Raw genomic sequence first — 20,372 nt, 5'->3', positions numbered from 1 at the left:
AACATGGACACCAGGTATAACAGTCTCTCAAAGCATTTACTATCAGCATAGCTTAGAGGTAAACACACTCTGAATACAAAGAAATCAAGTCTGTCGGTGATTTGAGGTGAAGATGACATGGAGTCGAATAGATTTAGCTCGTACTTTGCATCTAGATTATAATTATGAGCAGAACTTATAAAACAAATAAGTAAATCAACGGGTTGCACTCCGGAAGTGAAACCTTTCGAAACCTAACCTGAATAATAAAACATAATAAATAAAGAATGAAAGTGACATACTTTTTTACGCTGATACTGGATGACATCTTGACGTTTACAGCTATGCCGTCTTACGAATTTTTGACCAGTCCATTAGTTCTGATGCGAATTCAACATTTTTTACCAATTACAAAAAGTGCACAACACCGTTAAAGAGGTTTTTACTTTAAACATCTGTTGCTGTGTATTCATTAACCAAAATGTTTTACAGGTATGGAATCACATCTAGCAATTAAGCTAGATATATTTGATGATAAAGTGGATGCTAAATTAAAGAAAGTTCTCATACTTGATATTAATAATAAACAATTAATGGAAATGTCTGCAAATATTATAGACGAAGATAGCAAGTTTTATGTGACAGCCCCTTTTAAACCACCAAATGACAGTTTTAAAGTAGCGGTATGTAACTAAAATATTAAGTTAGATTAACTAATTTTCTCCATCACGAAACACAGCGAAACTGCAGATTATTAATGTTCATACAATTCTGTGAAGAATCTAATTCGAAAAAAATATTTTAATTTTGACAATCACGTATACAAATACTGAGATTGAGCAAATTCATTATTTGGATGTCAGGCTGACCACGAATCAAATTCATGTAGCAAGCCTAATGAGGAGCCACGACGTTGCACTATAATATCCAACTGCATCTGCAGCGCCATAATATTCTTCGAAAACAATTTTACTATGAAATTTATATAATTATGAAATTTAAATAATTCACGTTGTATTACAGATTATAGCTGTTGTCCAAGGTACTGGTGAAGAAATTACTAGGATAGCCCGTACATCAGTTAAGGCACAAAAATATTCAGGTATGCCATCTTTACACGGGTGAAATATAACATCGACACTCCCGCGCACTCCCCTCAGTCGTCCTACAGTTGTCTTACTGTATATCTCATATATAAATGTATTGTCACATAGATAATAGATGATATGTAAATTGGAATGTCGTCGTAAATTCCTCTAAACCTCAACATTGACAGCCCCATCGTGATGAGCAATTAATACATTGATCTAAATGTTTTTGTATTAGAGCAGCTTATAAATATATACAAATAGTCACTTGAGTTCAGAAAATTTATTCGGAGACAAATCTAGCCGTAAATATGGTCTTCGGAAGTGAAAGCCTTCATTTCATACTACTACGCCGTTATAGCTTAAATGCCATATTGAAGTAAATAAAATCAGCACGAGGTTGTTATTTCAAAGTTAGCAGCCCGATTATATCTTTTTTTCTCGAAAGCGGCATTTCAATTATATTGTATGTGAGGTTGTATGGTGAGAACTTATTCCCACCATACAACCCTTCCACCAACATCTTCTCAAAGGCACATGATTAACTGGAGTCCATATAAGCTAAAAATTTCAAAGCCTAATCAACGGATTTTTATGACTTATTAACTTAAGAAAATAAATAACAAATTAAGAATTTTATTCCAGTCAATAAAATAGAACCTAAAAGTCCAGAAGTTGTAATAGAACGGGCACCAAAAATTAGTGTTATGTACGGTAATTCATTAACATTAGAATGTAACGTTGACGCATATCCGGAACCAAAAATTGTATGGGAGAATAAAGAATATGGAACTGTGTTGGATTCCAGTGTAAGTTTATTTTCTTGTTTTAACGTTGCATACAGTGAAAATTTATTGTTTTATGTGCATTGGGAGGTATAAGTGAAGCGAAATCATCTGTAGAAATTGTAGCAAGTCCAATTAAAATAACAGACCTTTCAAAAACCTCTAAAAATTACAAGTGTGTTAAAATATCCAACATGTGACAGTCTTCCTTGTCGCAACCGTATAAACTATAGTAACAAAAATGGTCCTGTAACAAGACAAACATAAATATGACTGTGATGCTGCTGATTTACATTTGTTTACATTCTTTAAATTATGAGCATCTCGCTAGTCTGAAAAAATGTTTTTAATAGATATACCAAGTCTATGTCAGAACTTTGCGATTGACTAATTTCTGTAGTCAATCGTACATAATTATATCTCACCTAGTTACCAGGTATAAAAGGCAGGGCTTGTGAATTTACTTAAGCGATATGTTTAAAAAGTAAATCAATAATAAACGAAAATTTTACATAGGCATCAATAATAGAAGTTCCATATGAGTACGTTAGCGTACTGAAAATTGACAACGTGACAAAGACGAGTTCATATGAATGTAAAGCATCCAACAATGGCAACGTAGTTACAGATTCTATAGAAGTTGAAAGTCTCGGGCCAAAATTTTGGAATATTTTACAAGAACCTAAAGGTAATTATCATTAACAACTTTTTAAGGTAAAAAAGTCCAATCCATTTATTATAAATGTAACTAATACAGTTAATATTTATATAGAAATATATCTAATATAAACGACTAATCTTAATTACTATTAATAAGTTAAAAATAAATATTACCTAGTAATCTACTAAACGGAATCCGTGGAATTAATCCGATTTAAATAGAAATAATGAACAAATAAATAGTTATTAAATATAGGTATGTTTTTATGAAACAAATTGCAGATACCAACATCGATTATGAAAAGGATGCCGAAATATATTGTAAAATAAATGCATGGCCACTTCCAACTATTAACTGGTACAAAGCTGATGTACAAGTAACAAATGATGATCATTTTCATTTATCTGATGACAAGATGACACTTTTGGTAAAGAAAATGTTGCCTGAATTAGAAGGAAAATATTCTTGTAAAGCCAGTAATGAAGATAATGTAACAACTTTAAATTTCACAATCACTGTATCCGGCGGTGGTAAGTAATTTGACTATAGTTTGTGCTATTACAAATGTAAAAACTTACTAAAATTTTGCATTTTGTTCATTACAATATTATATTAAATTTATTTGAATCTCTATACCAGCCTCACTACAACGAAGTGTCTAGACCTGATGGTGCGAGTCTTGTGCTGTGGAAATTAGGTCACTGTCCTGATGTGGGATGTTTATGGGAGAACCCATAATCATGACACCTGCAATAGTGTTGGGACTGCGATTGCGTTCAGTTTCTCTAGCGGCGCAAATATTCTTGAATAAAAATGTCTTTGATACATAACAAGAAAATATTATAATGTTATTATATTTTGTTAAAATATAAATCCTATATTATCTTGTTCCAGAATCTCCCATAATTGATAAAACAAATTCAAGTATGACAGTTATAGAAGGTACAATAACTGACATCCCATGCAGGTATTTTATTTCTATATTCTTTAAAGATTTTCTTCTCGTTTCATCAGAATACTGCAAACATTTGTTTTTTCTTAGAGTTGTAAAGGGATTTCCAACACCAATAATTACTTGGGAATTCAAAGAAAAAGATTCAAGTGAATTTATAAGCTTACCGGATTCCAAACAAGAGCTCCATATAGATGCAGTTAGTTTGAAAAGTGCTGGTGTTTATAAATGTAAAGCAAAAAACCGAAATGGAGAAGATCACCACGACATTGATTTAACCGTGCAATGTGGGTATGATTATGGAAATACATTTACTATATTATAACATATTCGTAAGTAAGCAATCATGTCAATAATGCTAAGGAGCGTGAGGACGTTTTGCTACAAGTCGTCTGGTCAAACAAAAGTGGAGATATATTTACTATATGATATAACGTTACAATTTTTCCATCTTTGGAATAAAACATTGTATAAAAACATAGTCGCGTCAAATGTTTCTTCTTAAAGTGGCACACTTAGTGCAGAATATAATGATGTCATTGATTAATTATGTATTGATATTAAACTTGTCATATTTGGAACAAAATCACTCTTCCATGCCAATACCACCTTACTAAAAATGACCTTATGAATGAACTAACATTCAAAAAGTAAGGAACGTAACCAATATCTTGTATGTTAATTGATTCATGTTTCAGGTATTCCACAAATAGATAAAAGCAAATCTAAAACTATAGTTCATCAAGGGTCTAAAGCAGTTGTATCATGCAGGTAATAATTTTTATAATTGATTATTTATTCAGTTTATCACTTTTAGATTAATTAATTTTTGGTCACTAATATCATTGCAAATTTTTGTATGAAAATATGAAAGTTAGGAACAAAATTAAATTTATTATTAATTTAAGTTTGGCATATGTGACTTTTTGTATTACTAGAATCATTAAGGGAATTCCGAAACCAACCATCACTTGGGAATTCAAAAGTAAGGATACAAGTGACTTTAAAATCATCCCCAAAACAGAAGAGGACATCATCATAGACGCCGCCGATTTGGTAAACAGTGGATTTTATAGATGCATTGCAAACAATGTCGTTGGAAAAGATACCCATGAGACTGAATTAATTTTGCAACGTGAGTATAAATCAGTAGATTTTGTCAGCGACTTCGTACGTGTAAATCATAATATAATACAAACCTTGAACACATATTTTTCTCCCATTTTTTCCGGGAAATCTACCATGGTGTGCCAGAAAACCAAATAATAACTTTCCAAGAGCTTGCTTGAAAATGCTATGCTATATAACCCTCTTATGGGAAGATTTTCAAAGAGTTCTTCTAAATACCTCTTAGTCGGCCTGGACTTAAATGGCCTTTGTTTTAAAAGGAACCTACTATCCCAATTGCACGCTTATATCTTCAGAGTAGTTCAGGCTAGTGGTGATGATGAATCTGTCAATCAAGTATTTTTATAAGTATAGATAATATATGTATAACTCCGGGTTATAGAACTCTGTCGACTAGAACTCAATTAACGCTTTCACACGTAGCCCTCTAAACTTAACTAAGACGTGAGTGTCAAGGGCAAACACAAAGAGTAAAACAAAAAACCTTGCGAAGATAGGAAATCAGAATGTATCACATACAATACATATATCTGTCTGTCGTCTACCTAACTCATATCAGCCTTTGTCATGTCGTCTGGGTTGTAATGGATTTACCATTATTATCCCGCTGCTGGTCATAAGTCATAGGAGGAGTCCTAGAGTGAGAAGGAGGTTTTACGCAATAGTTCACTGCACTGGCTAATTGCGAATTGGTAGACTTGTCACAGCTTTTAGAACTCTCACGAGTGCAGGTTTTCTCACAATATTTTCTTTCACTATTTAAGCAAGTGATATTTATTTCCCCATGCATGTTACTTGAAAAATCAGAGGTGTGGGCGTGGAATTCGACTTTCAGGAACGAATTGAGAGGTCAAGTTTCAACCACTAGAATCGAACCTCGGTCCCATGCAACACTCTACCATGAGAGTCATTTATTATCACATGCTGAAAAGGTGAAAAAAAGCAAAAAATATTTATACTTTTTGTTTTTTATAGATGCGCCCGAAATTGACAAAAGCGAACCAACTATGGAAACATTTTTCGGAATTGCAACTGACATATTATGCAGGTAATCAACTTAAATATTAATCCGACAGAAATGTTTTTCGAGCGTACACATGAAAAATGTACATATATATGTATGTATGTCTTATTCTATGGCATGCCCTGCAGTCGTTGGATTCTTCTAAATTGTGTGAGAGACATACACAAAATTTTAAAACAGGCAGGTTGTTTTGTTTTGTGTTCTAATTCTCTAGTTTACAATGCAGAATGGACTTCATTTCATGGCAAGTGGTCACTTTCCCTCATGCATGTGTAATCAACCCCAAGTAGGATTTGATTTGTAACTTTGGCCGATTACAGGCGTGTTACAACCTTAGCTTTATCAAATACTGAACCTCTTAGCACTATAGCTATAGGGCAAAAATAGTGGCGGCGGTTCCATTGCTCTTTACCACATAAAATTCTACTACCTGTTCAATTTTAATAATCTAAATATTGATATATAACTTTTCGATGTCAAATTTCGTTGTTATAGTCAAAGAAAAAATATAGGTAAAAGTGAAAACATAATCATACGATTAGTTTATTTATTATGAGATAATTAGACAGATAGTGAGGATAAAAATAATGTTAAGTATAATTCATTTATCTGCAGAGTCATAAGAGGATCGCCGGAACCAGATATCACGTGGGAGTTCAAAAAAAAAGATACCGCTGACTTTAAAACTATTGCCGAAACTAAACAGAAAATTCATATCGATTCAACACGTTTGGAAGACGCCGGTGTTTATAGATGTCTAGCGAAGAATGTTGTTGGAGAGGATTCACACGAGACTGAGTTGACCGTTTTTGGTGCGTATTTTTTAACCCTTATCTTCATAATGTTATTCGAACGTATATACCCATGTCTCTTTTATCACGTCCTACAACCCAAAGGGCTCGACGGATTCTAACATATAGTGTCGTTGGATTCGACTAAATTAAATGAGTGACAAAGGTTATACTATTTTGAAACGGTAGGTTTTTTCTTTATATAATAATTCGGTTAGAAGTCGGAAACTGGATTCTGTACTTAAATTTGCGTACTTAGTTACTTGCGTATTATAAGTAGAACAGAACAATATCGAGGTTTTCAACCAAATGTAAACAATTGCAAGTATTTCGTTAGATTAGTAAATTTTGGTTCCTTTAAAAGCAAATTCCTAATTGATATAAATTTTTCAACCCAAATGATCTTGTTATATAAATGCTGTAAAACTAAGTGGGAACTGATCAATCAATTATTTTAATATCTGGTGAGTTACTGTAATATTTTTATTCTTATTAAAGGTCTTCCCGAAATAGACAAAAGCAAATCATTTGAAACATATAGGCATGTACCTATTCTAAAAATGTTAAAAATTGCTATTGTTACGAATTCTCAATGCTTGTTGTTTTGCAAATATTCAGTGTGTAGAAACGTGAAGCTTACATTTTGATAGGTATAGATAAAACGAGTAGATAGATAATGTAAGGAGTGGTTTGAAAACTGATGATATGCATAATAACATCTTTTATTATAATATGGGAATAGCAGACGACTTTCAGGCACAAATTGAGAGGTCAAGTTGCAACCACTAGATTCGAACCTCGGACCCATGAAACACTCTACCATGAGAGTCATTTATTATCACTTGCTGAAAAGGTGAAAGAAAGTAACAAACATTTACATTTTTTGTTTTTTATAGATGCGCCCGAAATTGACAAAAGCGAACACACTATGGAAACATTTTTCGGAACTGCAACTGACATATTATGCAGGTAATTTTTAAACTTAAATTTGAATCCGACAGAAATGTTTTTCGAGCGTATACATGTACAACAATGTACATATATATGTATGTATGTCTTATTATATGGCATGCCCTGCAGTCGTTGAATTCTTCTAAATTTTGTGAGAGACATACACACAATTTTTAATAGACTTCAAAAAGGAGGTGGTTAACAATTCGGCCGGTATCTTTTTTTATGTATGTACACGAATTACTCCGCCGTTAGTGAACCGATTTTAATAATTCTTTTTTTATTATGTAGAGACGAGCTGGAAGTTGGTCCCATTTAAATATGGTTAGGATCCATCGATGGGTTCTGGAGAAAATGAGGGAAACTCCTCCATCCATCTAAATATAACAGCCATAACTTCGCCGTTTATGAATCTATTTTAATGCCTTTAATTTCGTGTGTGTACAATTGCTACAAGTTGGTCGCATTTAAATATGATGAGGATCAGAGTGGGTTCTGGAGACAAAATCAACCGATGGGAATAATTGAGTTGTGTTTAAAGATATTTGGTGTAGGTACTAATGAAATTGCGAAGCCAGTTCATCATTGACTATTTAAGGGTCTGATAATGTGGCTCGGAGACAAAATATGTAACGCCTCAACCGATGGGAATAATTGAGTTGTGTTTGAAGATATTTGGTGTACGTTCTAATGAAATTGCAAAGCCAGTTTATCATTGACTATTTAGTTAGGTTAGGTTGGAACATATAAGACAATATAAAACTAAGCGAGCAGGGCGCGGCAGCGCCATGCGAGTGGGCGGTTCTAATCAATGTAAATTCAGACCTTACCTTAATTCATGATCACGTTTATACAATTTTATATTGTATTAATATAAATTTTATTATGTCATCACTAAAAAAAGTGTAAATTTTTTTTTAACAAAAAATACAACCGACTTCTATGTCACTACAAAGTAAATAATAATTCAAATAAGTGTTGGTTTAGTCCATATTTCCGAAGTCGACGCTCATATTAGACACGCTGTTTACATCGTTATCCAACGAAATATATCGAGCGCCGACTTTTCGATGTCAAATTTCGTTGGTATAGTCAAAGAAAAAATATAGGTAAACGTGAAAACATAATCATACAATTACTTTATTTATTATTAGATAATTACACCGATAGAGAGGATAAAAATAATGTTAAGTATAATTCATTTATCTGCAGAGTCATAAGAGGATCGCCGGAACCAGATATCACGTGGGAGTTCAAAAAAAAAGATACCGCTGACTTTAAAACTATTGCCGAAACTAAACAGAAAATTCATATAGATTCAACACGTGTGGAAGATGCTGGTGTTTATAGATGTAAAGCGATCAATTTTGTTGGAGAGGATTCACACGAGACTGAATTGACCGTTTTTGGTGCGTATATTAACCCTTATCTTAATAATGTTATTCGAACGTATATACGCATGTCTCTTTTATCACGTCCTACAACCCAAAGGGCTCGACGGATTGTAACATATAGTGTCCTTGGATTCGACTAAATTAAAGGTGTGACAAAGGTAATACTATTTTTAAACGGTTGGTTTTTTCTGTATATAATAATTGGGTTAGAAGTAGGAAACTGGATTCTGTACTTAAATTTGCGTACTTAGTTACTTGCGTATTATAAGTAGAACAGAACAATATCGAGGTTTTCAACCAAATGTAAACAATTGCAAGTATTTCGTTAGATTAGTAAATTTTGGTTCCTTTAAAAGCAAATTCCTAATTGACATAAATTTTTGAACCCAAGTGATCTTGTTATATAAATGCTGTAAAACTAAGTGGGAACTGATCAATCAATTATTTTAATATCTGGTGAGTTACTGTAATATTTTTATTCTTATTAAAGGTCTTCCCGAAATAGACAAAAGCAAATCATTTGAAACATATAGGCATGTACCTATTCTAAAAATGTTAAAAATTGCTATTATTACGAATTCTCAATGCTTGTTGTTTTGCAAATATTCAGTGTGTAGAAACGTGAAGCTTACATTTTGATAGGTATAGATAAAACGAGTAGATAGATAATGTAAGGAGTGGTTTGAAAACTGATGATATGCATAATAACATCTTTTATTATAATATGGGAATAGCAGACGACTTTCAGGCACAAATTGAGAGGTCAAGTTGCAACCACTAGATTCGAACCTCGGACCCATGAAACACTCTACCATGAGAGTCATTTATTATCACTTGCTGAAAAGGTAAAAGAAAGTAACAAACATTTACATTTTTTGTTTTTTATAGATGCGCCCGAAATTGACAAAAGAGAACACACTATGGAAACATTTTTCGGAACTGCAACTGACATATTATGCAGGTAATTAACTTAAATTTGAATCCGACAGAAATGTTTTTCGAGCGTATACATGTACAACAATGTACATATATATGTATGTATGTCTTATTATATGGCATGCCCTGCAGTCGTTGAATTCTTCTAAATTTTGTGAGAGACATACACACAATTTTTAATCGACTTCAAAAAGGAGGTGGTTAACAATTCGGCCGGTATCTTTTTTTATGTATGTACACGAATTACTCCGCCGTTAGTGAACCGATTTTAATAATTCTTTTTTTATTATGTAGAGACGAGCTGGAAGTTGGTCCCATTTAAATATGGTTAGGATCCATCGATGGGTTCTGGAGAAAATGAGGGGAACTCCTCCATCCATCTAAATATAACAGCCATAACTTCGCCGTTTATGAATCTATTTTAATGCCTTTAATTTCGTGTGTGTACAATTGCTACAAGTTGGTCGCATTTAAATATGATGAGGATCAGAGTGGGTTCTGGAGACAAAATCAACCGATGGGAATAATTGAGTTGTGTTTGAAGATATTTGGTGTACGTTCTAATGAAATTGCAAAGCCAGTTTATCATTGACTATTTAGTTAGGTTAGGTTGGAACATATAAGACAATATAAAACTAAGCGAGCAGGGCGCGGCAGCGCCATGCGAGTGGGCGGTTCTAATCAATGTAAATTCAGACCTTATCTTAATTCATGATCACGTTTATACAATTTTATATTGTATTAATATAAATGTTATTATGTCATCACTATAAAAAGTGTAATTTTTTTTTAACAAAAAATACAACCGACTTCTATGTCACTACAAAGTAAATAATAATTCAAATAAATGTTGGTTTAGTCCATATTTCTGAAGTCGACGCTCATATTAGACACGCTGTTTACATCGTTATCCAACGAAATATATCGAGCGCCGACTTTTCGATGTCAAATTTCGTTGGTATAGTCAAAGAAAAAATATAGGTAAACGTGAAAACATAATCATACAATTACTTTATTTATTATTAGATAATTACACCGATAGTGAGGATAAAAATAATGTTAAGTATAATTCATTTATCTGCAGAGTCATAAGAGGATCGCCGGAACCAGATATCACGTGGGAGTTCAAAAAAAAAGATACCGCTGACTTTAAAACTATTGCCGAAACTAAACAGAAAATTCATATAGATTCAACACGTGTGGAAGATGCTGGTGTTTATAGATGTAAAGCGATCAATTTTGTTGGAGAGGATTCACACGAGACTGAATTGACCGTTTTTGGTGCGTATATTAACCCTTATCTTAATAATATTATTCGAACGTATATACGCATGTCTCTTTTATCACGTCCTACAACCCAAAGGGCTCGACGGATTGTAACATATAGTGTCCTTGGATTCGACTAAATTAAAGGTGTGACAAAGGTAATACTATTTTTAAACGGTTGGTTTTTTCTGTATATAATAATTGGGTTAGAAGTAGGAAACTGGATTCTGTACTTAAATTTGCGTACTTAGTTTCTTGCGTATTATAAGTAGAACAGAACAATATCGAGGTTTTCAACCAAATGTAAACAATTGCAAGTATTTCGTTAGATTAGTAAATTTTGGTTCCTTTAAAATCAAATTCCTAATTGACATAAATTTTTGAACCCAAGTGATCTTGTTATATAAATGCTGTAAAACTAAGTGGGAACTGATCAATCAATTATTTTAATATCTGGTGAGTTACTGTAATATTTTTATTCTTATTAAAGGTCTTCCCGAAATAGACAAAAGCAAATCATTTGAAACATATAGGCATGTACCTATTCTAAAAATGTTAAAAATTGCTATTATTACGAATTCTCAATGCTTGTTGTTTTGCAAATATTCAGTGTGTAGAAACGTGAAGCTTACATTTTGATAGGTATAGATAAAACGAGTAGATAGATAATGTAAGGAGTGGTTTGAAAACTGATGATATGCATAATAACATCTTTTATTATAATATGGGAATAGCAGACGACTTTCAGGCACAAATTGAGAGGTCAAGTTGCAACCACTAGATTCGAACCTCGGACCCATGAAACACTCTACCATGAGAGTCATTTATTATCACTTGCTGAAAAGGTGAAAGAAAGTAACAAACATTTACATTTTTTGTTTTTTATAGATGCGCCCGAAATTGACAAAAGCGAACACACTATGGAAACATTTTTCGGAACTGCAACTGACATATTATGCAGGTAATTAACTTAAATTTGAATCCGACAGAAATGTTTTTCGAGCGTATACATGTACAACAATGTACATATATATGTATGTATGTCTTATTATATGGCATGCCCTGCAGTCGTTGAATTCTTCTAAATTTTGTGAGAGACATACACACAATTTTTAATCGACTTCAAAAAGGAGGTGGTTAACAATTCGGCCGGTATCTTTTTTTATGTATGTACACGAATTACTCCGCCGTTAGTGAACCGATTTTAATAATTCTTTTTTTATTATGTAGAGACGAGCTGGAAGTTGGTCCCATTTAAATATGGTTAGGATCCATCGATGGGTTCTGGAGAAAATGAGGGGAACTCCTCCATCCATCTAAATATAACAGCCATAACTACGCCGTTTATGAATCTATTTTAATGCCTTTAATTTCGTGTGTGTACAATTGCTACAAGTTGGTCGCATTTAAATATGATGAGGATCAGAGTGGGTTCTGGAGACAAAATCAACCGTTGGGAATAATTGAGTTGTGTTTAAAGATATTTGGTGTAGGTACTAATGAAATTGCGAAGCCAGTTCATCATTGACTATTTAAGGGTCTGATAATGTGGCTCGGAGACAAAATATGTAACGCCTCAACTGATGGGAATAATTGAGTTGTGTTTGAAGATATTTGGTGTACGTTCTAATGAAATTGCAAAGCCAGTTCATCATTGACTATTTAGTTAGGTTAGGTTGGAACATATAAGACAATATAAAACTAAGCGAGCAGGGCGCGGCAGCGCCATGCGAGTGGGCGGTTCTAATCAATGTAAATTCAGACCTTACCTTAATTCATGATCACGTTTATACAATTTTATATTGTATTAATATAAATTTTATTATGTCATCACTAAAAAAAGTGTAAAATTTTTTTTTAACAAAAAATACAACCGACTTCTATGTCACTACAAAGTAAATAATAATTCAAATAAGTGTTGGTTTAGTCCATATTTCTGAAGTCGACGCTCATATTAGACACGCTGTTTACATCGTTATCCAACGAAATATATCGAGCGCCGACTTTTCGATGTCAAATTTCGTTGGTATAGTCAAAGAAAAAATATAGGTAAACGTGAAAACATAATCATACAATTACTTTATTTATTATTAGATAATTACACCGATAGAGAGGATAAAAATAATGTTAAGTATAATTCATTTATCTGCAGAGTCATAAGAGGATCGCCGGAACCAGATATCACGTGGGAGTTAAAAAAAAAAGATACCGCTGACTTTAAAACTATTGCCGAAACTAAACAGAAAATTCATATAGATTCAACACGTGTGGAAGATGCTGGTGTTTATAGATGTAAAGCGATCAATTTTGTTGGAGAGGATTCACACGAGACTGAATTGACCGTTTTTGGTGCGTATATTAACCCTTATCTTAATAATATTATTCGAACGTATATACGCATGTCTCTTTTATCACGTCCTACAACCCAAAGGGCTCGACGGATTGTAACATACAGTGTCCTTGGATTCGACTAAATTAAAGGTGTGACAAAGGTAATACTATTTTTAAACGGTTGGTTTTTTCTGTATATAATAATTGGGTTAGAAGTAGGAAACTGGATTCTGTACTTAAATTTGCGTACTTAGTTTCTTGCGTATTATAAGTAGAACAGAACAATATCGAGGTTTTCAACCAAATGTAAACAATTGCAAGTATTTCGTTAGATTAGTAAATTTTGGTTCCTTTAAAATCAAATTCCTAATTGACATAAATTTTTGAACCCAAGTGATCTTGTTATATAAATGCTGTAAAACTAAGTGGGAACTGATCAATCAATTATTTTAATATCTGGTGAGTTACTGTAATATTTTTATTCTTATTAAAGGTCTTCCCGAAATAGACAAAAGCAAATCATTTGAAACATATAGGCATGTACCTATTCTAAAAATGTTAAAAATTGCTATTATTACGAATTCTCAATGCTTGTTGTTTTGCAAATATTCAGTGTGTAGAAACGTGAAGCTTACATTTTGATAGGTATAGATAAAACGAGTAGATAGATAATGTAAGGAGTGGTTTGAAAACTGATGATATGCATAATAACATTATATATATATAATCCTGAACTTACCACTGACTGACTGACATGCCGTTCTCCATGATGCCGGCGAGGAGCGACTTTGTTGTCTATGGCGGGTTTTCTCCTCTCCCCCCCGAGGCAAAGGGAAAAATATGAGATGCCATAGATTCAAGATGGCGGCCGATTTAAAATTTTTAACTTTTTTATTTATTGACTTTACGCAGATGTTTGTTTCTTTTTCGAATAATATTCGGGTGGGCATTACGATAAAATTGGAAAAAAATGAAAAACCAAGATGGCCGCCGAGATATCTGTGTTTGAAATTTTTCAATTTTCGAGGTGTTTTTGGGAGGTCGTATCTCTTGGGATTTTTAATATTTTGTTGCCATTTTTTTAAATTTTCTCGGATATATCCTCAATTTTGCCAAATCGGATTTATTTTTTTTTTCAACAAGATGGCGGGTCGTCTGTTAGGCGATTTGTAAAATGTATGAAAAAAACAGATTTTTTGAAGTGAAATATTCGGAGGTTGGCAACGTTTGAGCGATTTGCTTTGTTCGGGGCGGTCGTGGGGCTCGGTCCGAGGTGTTGCCAGGTTTGAGTTTTTTTCTCCCCACTCTTACAATTTTTCAAACTTTTCATTCAAAAATATGAAAAGTAGAAGGAGAAATATTTTTGATGAAAATTTTTCACTGGAATATTTTTTTTGGCTGTCGTAATGACATTTGACCATTTTCGTCGATGTCGACTGGCAACACTGGCCGCAGGAATTTTTTTTCAGTTTTACGAAAAATCGACTTCCTCGACCTGAAGGAGTGGTGGGGGGTGGGTTTGATGTATGAGTGGAATTTTTTATTTGCCTCCGTGTCTATGGGAAAAATCTGAAACTTTCAAAATTCAAGATGGCGGCCGAGCTGGATTGGGCAACTTTTTTTTTTATTTTTCACCTATCCAAGATCGGTATCGTTTCCGGCTAACTTGAGGGCGACTGATACGATGAAATTAGAAAAAGTTGAAAAAACAAGATGGCCGCCGAGATACTTGAGTTTGAAATTTTTCATTTTTCGAGGTGTGTTCGCGGGGTGGCACTGATGTGTTTTTTTAAATTTTTTTTTGATTTTTTTCGTTTTTTTTCTCGGATGTATGGTCAATTTTACCAAATCGGATTTATTTATTTTTTTAACCAGATGGCGGATCGTTCGTCAGGCAATTTGTAAAATGTATGAAAAAACGCATTTTTTGAAGTGAAATATTTTGAGGTTGGCAACATTTCAGCGAATCGCCTTGTATGGGGCGGTTGTGGAGCGTGACTTGAAGTGTTGCCAGGTTTAGGATTTTTTTTCTTCGTTCATACTTTTTTTGGAACTTTCCATTCAAAAATGTAAAAAGTAGAAGGAGAAACATTTTTAATGAAAATATTTTACATGGGCATTTTTCAGGGGGGTCGTAATGACATTTGACCATTTTCATCCAAATTAACTGGCAACATTGGGAGCTAGATTTTTTTTTTCACTTTTTTGACATTTCGAGTAGCCCAGCCTAAACTATTGGTGGGGGGTAGTAATAATGTATGAGATATTTTTTCGGTATATTATGGTGGTTATAGGAAAAATGGGAAACATACAAAATTCAAGATGGCGGCCCTCCTGCGATTTTCAACTTTTTTTTTACTCTGCGCGCCTACCTGAGATTGGTGTCATTTTCGGCTAACTGTGGGACGACTGTTACGATAAAATTGGAAAAAATTGGAAAAACAAGATGGCCGCCGAGATATTTGAGTTTGAAATCTTTCATTTTTCGAGGTGTGTTCGTGGGGTCGTAGCGCGGTGGTTTTATTAATATTTTTTCGACATTTTTATTGTATTGGCCGGAGTGTATCCTCAATTTTATCATATGGCAATATTAATTTTTTTAAACCAGATGGCGCACCTTGTGTCAGCCATTTTGTAAAATGTACGAAAAAATGCATTTTTCGAAGTGAAATATTTTGATGTTGGCAACATTTGAGCGAGTCGCTTTGTACTGGGCGGTCATGGAGCTCGGCTCGAAGTGTTGCCAGGTAAAGTTTTTTTTTTCATCGTTCATACATTTTTTGGAACTTTTCATTCAAAAATGTAAAAAGTAGAAGGAGAAATATTTTTAATGAAATATCTTCACAGGACAATTTTTTTTGGGCGCCGTAATGACATTTGACCATTTTCATCTTAATTAACTGGCAACACTGGGATACAGATTTTTTTTTCGCGATTTTCACTTTTTGAGTACTTGGGCGGAAACCGTAGACAGAGCATATAAGTAATGTATGGGAGATATTTTTTATTTTAAATGGACCCTATGTAAAAAATCGAAAATCCAATGTTGCCATATACAAAAAAGAAGTTTTCATACAAATGCATTTTCTACAGGATTATCGAAGATTTCAGGCTGTTGCCACCATTTGAGGTAATTTTTTTGTATGAGGCGCTTAATGGCACTTATAGACTGTACCAATGTGTAACGAAATATTTCAGTGTTGCCATACAAAAAATAATAATTTTCAAACATGTGCATTTTTGTATGTCATATTTCAAGCTGTTGTAAATTTTTGACAACGTTATAATGTATGACGTGTTTGTATGTACTAATAGACTGCACATTTTGGTAAAAAAATATTTTAGTGTTGCCATACAAAAAATATTAATTTTCATACATATGTATTTTTGTATGTAATATTTCAAGCTGTTGTCTTGTATTGGTAACAATAGGATGTATGATGCGTTTGTACGTACTAATATTGTGCACATATTGATTAAAAAATATTTTAGTGCTGCCATACAAAAAATAATAATTTTCATACATTTGTATTTTTGTATGTGGTGTTTCGGGCTGTTGTCTCCCTTTAAAGACCACCACCATCATGCCCAGCATCACTAAATATCAGTTTTCTGTATGAGGCGTTTAATGGTACTTGTGACTGTATAAATTGGTGGAAAAATATTTCAGTGTTGCCATATAAAAAACAATAATTTTCATACATGTGCATTTTTGTATGTCACATTTCAAGCTGTTGTAATTTTTTGACAACGTTATAATGTATGACGCGTTTGTTTGTACTTATAGACTGCACATTTTGGTAAAAAAATATTTTAGTGTTGCCATACAAAAAATATTAATTTTCATACAGATGTATTTTTGTATGTAATATTTCAAGCTGTTGTCTTGTATTGGTAACATTAGAATGTATGAGGCGTTTGTAGGTACTAATATTGTGCACATTTTGATTAAAAAATATCTTAGTGTTGCCATACAAAAAATAATAATTTTCATACATTTGTATTTTTGTATGTGGTGTTTCGGGCTGTTGTCTCCCTTTAAAGACCACCACCATCATGCCCAGCATCACTAAATGTCAGTTTTCTGTATGAGGCGTTTAATGGTACTTATAGACTGTACAAATTTGTGAAAAAATATTTCAGTGTTACCATATAAAAAATAATAATTTTCATACATATACATTTTTGTATGTAATATTTCAAGCTTTACTATATTTTTTCCAACCTTATAATGTATGACGCGATTGTGGGTAGTAATAGACTTTACCTTTTGGTAACAAAATATTTAAGTGTTGCCATACAAAAAATAATAATTTTCATACATTTGTATTTTTGTATGTAAACTTTGAGTCTGTTGTTTCACTTTAATGATCACCACCACTATGACCGGCATCATTTGACGTCATTTTTCTGTATGAGGCGTTTAATGGTACTTATAGACTTTAAAAATTTGTGGAAAAATATTTCAGTATTGCCATACAAAATTATTTTTTTTTCATAAATATGCACTTTTGTATGTAATATTTGAAGCGGTTGTTTCCTTCTGATGTCATTCCAATGTATGAGGCGTTTGTAGATACTAACAGTTTTAACATTTGGGTAAAAGAACATTTCAGTGTTCCCATACAAAAAATAATAATTTTCATACATATGCATTTTTCAAGCTGCTGTCTCCTTCTGACGTCATTCCAATTAATGAGGTGTTTGTCGATTTTAACAGTTTGAATACAAAAGTTCATATGTACAGTGTTGTCATACAAAAGTTCATATGTATGTATTTTTGTATGTAATATTTCAAACTTGTATTCTTTTGATATCATTACAAAGTATGAGGTGTATGTAGGTATTTATAGTCTGAAAAAAATCATTTTGTTAAAAAATATATCAAAATTGTCAAACAAAAAAATATTTTTTCATACATATGCATTTTTGTATGCAATGTTTCGGGCTCTTCTCTCACTTTAATGACCACCACCACGATGACCGGCACCATTTTACATTTTTTCTTAGTATTTATTGTAAGGTCACATTTATTATTATACCTTACTGCGTTAGTTCAACATTATAAAAATAAATTAAATTAAAATTAGTTTAAAATCTTTCACTCGAAAAATAATGCTGGCCACATATTTAATTGGCTGTAACGCTGTACTCGTGATTTAAAAAACAAAACAAAAGGGTATTATGGCGGGAAACGGCAGATGTCAAGGACGATGTTTGTGGAGGTCTTGGAATTAAATAAAAATAACTAGCTTGATTCAAGCCTTTCATTGGAGACACCCCCAACAATTTAGCCAGTGGGATCGCCTGCGTAAAACTGCGTAAGTTAATTTATTGGATATATTTAAATACAACAAATTAAGAATCGATACAAATGTTAGTTGGTACAGATTGTCTTAAGTTTGCTATCTGAGTTTATTAAATAGGCATGTAGTAGCCTAGCCGGCCATTTTACAGGAATTTGATTGGGTCAAATATTTATGTTTTCATTTTACCTTATTTTGATATAAATCATACTTTAATTTTTCAATATTAATCATATTAGAAGTTCTTACTTACACAGTCGAGATATAAAATGGCAGTACCGAGCAAATGTTATATTTGTTTAGAAGAACTTTAATGTTATAAGGCAACTTTTGCATGCTTCAAATTATTAACATTTTGTCATACATTTAACACTTAACGTTTCTGAGTTTGTGTTAAATATTTATACGTATATTACGAATAATTATAAACAGTCCTATATTAGTACTAGGGCTTATTGTGCTGATAATATTCGAAAGTAATATTGATTTTTAAAGTTATCGATGTTATATTGTTTAACATTATATTATCCGTACAATAATAATAAAGGGATTAGGTTATTGAATTTTTGTTCTATTTGCGTTATTCCTAAGTATCAATGTTACTAACAATTGGAAAAGTATAGTTACAGCTTGTACTTACTTAGTTACATTTTTAAATAGAATTAATTGCAAGTTTTATTTTTGTTTTCATGATTATATTGGATCAAACAATGGAGAATACCTGTGATCTTTGGAATGTAATAATAATGGACTGGACATTCAACACTAAAGTATTTAAATCACTTGTTACCATTTCGGAGGAGAAGAATTCATAGTCAGAGTTCATAGAAGGTTCATAAGATATGAAAGAAGAAAAGCAAGACAAATTGTTTAAATTATTTGGAGAGAAATAATGGTTATCGATTACAGGGTTTATAAGTATAAGTATATTTCGAAATTTATTTATGAGTCGTTTAAAAAGGTACATATATGATTCAATCTTAATTAGCTAACTTATTGGTATGTTAAGAAAGCAATAATTGGTTTGAAATTATTTATGCAAGTTTTTGAGTATTCTATTTATTTGAGTTAAATTGTTTGTGGCTTACGTTACCTATATGAATTTTACTCGTGATTATTCTTTTTGGAGTGTTGCCCTACCATGCACATAGTGGGAAGAGACGTAAGATGTTAGATTCTCTTCTTACGTAATAATTTATAATTATTTATTAAGACATAGAGAAACAGATTTTGTGGATGTCGTATGTACTCAAGTAAAGGATATAAAATGTAATAATCTTCTACATTTTTGTGAGTTATTAAAGAGGGTTAAAATATAAAATTTACTAAAGAAGGGCCATAATCTTTAAGGTTGAAGGTGGTAGAACCCTTTGTGGTTCGACTCCGGCGGCACCACCGCCACACCTATTTCTACCTAATAACAGCAGTGTTAGGCGCTGCTGTGTTCCGGTTTGAAGGGTGTGGTAAGGGAGACAGACTTTTCCGAGGCGTTCCAGCTTAGTCCTCAGGGGTAGCGGCGCATCTGTGGCCGACCTCAGGTAGGAATATCTAATCCTATCTGGGGTTGATTACAGATGTCCATGGGCGGCAGTAGCCACTTACCATCAGGTGGACTGCATGCTCGTCTGCTACCCTTATATTAAAAAAAAATAATAATCTATGATGTATATTTGGACATTTTCATGATGCCGTAATGACATTTGACCATTTTCGTATTAATCAACTGGCAACACTGGCATACAGATTTTTTTTCATGATTTTCACTTTTTGAATAGTTGAG

The 20,372-nt window shown here is 32.8% G+C and overlaps 2 protein-coding genes across 3 annotated transcripts in view; one reads left to right on the top strand and one right to left on the bottom strand.

Moving 5' to 3' along the window:
* Positions 1-20,372, bottom strand: part of LOC140754485 (uncharacterized) — a 226,960-nt gene that overhangs the window by 146,903 nt on the left and 59,685 nt on the right. The gene's annotated exons all lie outside the window — the stretch shown is intronic.
* LOC140754480 (hemicentin-2-like) overlaps positions 1-20,372 on the top strand; it is a 45,294-nt gene that overhangs the window by 5,229 nt on the left and 19,693 nt on the right. For both annotated transcript variants that reach the window (XM_073089501.1, XM_073089503.1), the window contains exons 7-23: positions 472-662; positions 1,003-1,081; positions 1,713-1,876; positions 2,369-2,540; positions 2,795-3,043; positions 3,408-3,480; positions 3,556-3,752; positions 4,164-4,236; positions 4,404-4,600; positions 5,569-5,641; positions 6,233-6,429; positions 7,305-7,377; positions 8,572-8,768; positions 9,642-9,714; positions 10,774-10,970; positions 11,844-11,916; positions 13,108-13,304. In XM_073089501.1, coding sequence (XP_072945602.1) covers positions 472-662; positions 1,003-1,081; positions 1,713-1,876; positions 2,369-2,540; positions 2,795-3,043; positions 3,408-3,480; positions 3,556-3,752; positions 4,164-4,236; positions 4,404-4,600; positions 5,569-5,641; positions 6,233-6,429; positions 7,305-7,377; positions 8,572-8,768; positions 9,642-9,714; positions 10,774-10,970; positions 11,844-11,916; positions 13,108-13,304 — 2,475 coding nt within the window. The remainder of the gene's footprint in view (positions 1-471; positions 663-1,002; positions 1,082-1,712; positions 1,877-2,368; positions 2,541-2,794; positions 3,044-3,407; positions 3,481-3,555; positions 3,753-4,163; positions 4,237-4,403; positions 4,601-5,568; positions 5,642-6,232; positions 6,430-7,304; positions 7,378-8,571; positions 8,769-9,641; positions 9,715-10,773; positions 10,971-11,843; positions 11,917-13,107; positions 13,305-20,372) is intronic.

Source organism: Epargyreus clarus, unplaced genomic scaffold (assembly GCF_041222505.1).
Source record: "Epargyreus clarus isolate Ecla_fem2 unplaced genomic scaffold, WU_Ecla_fem_2.2 ptg000029l, whole genome shotgun sequence".
Lineage (NCBI taxonomy): Eukaryota > Metazoa > Arthropoda > Insecta > Lepidoptera > Hesperiidae > Epargyreus > Epargyreus clarus.
Note: the sequence above shows the minus strand (reverse complement) of the source record. Positions and strands in the feature narration are given on the sequence as shown.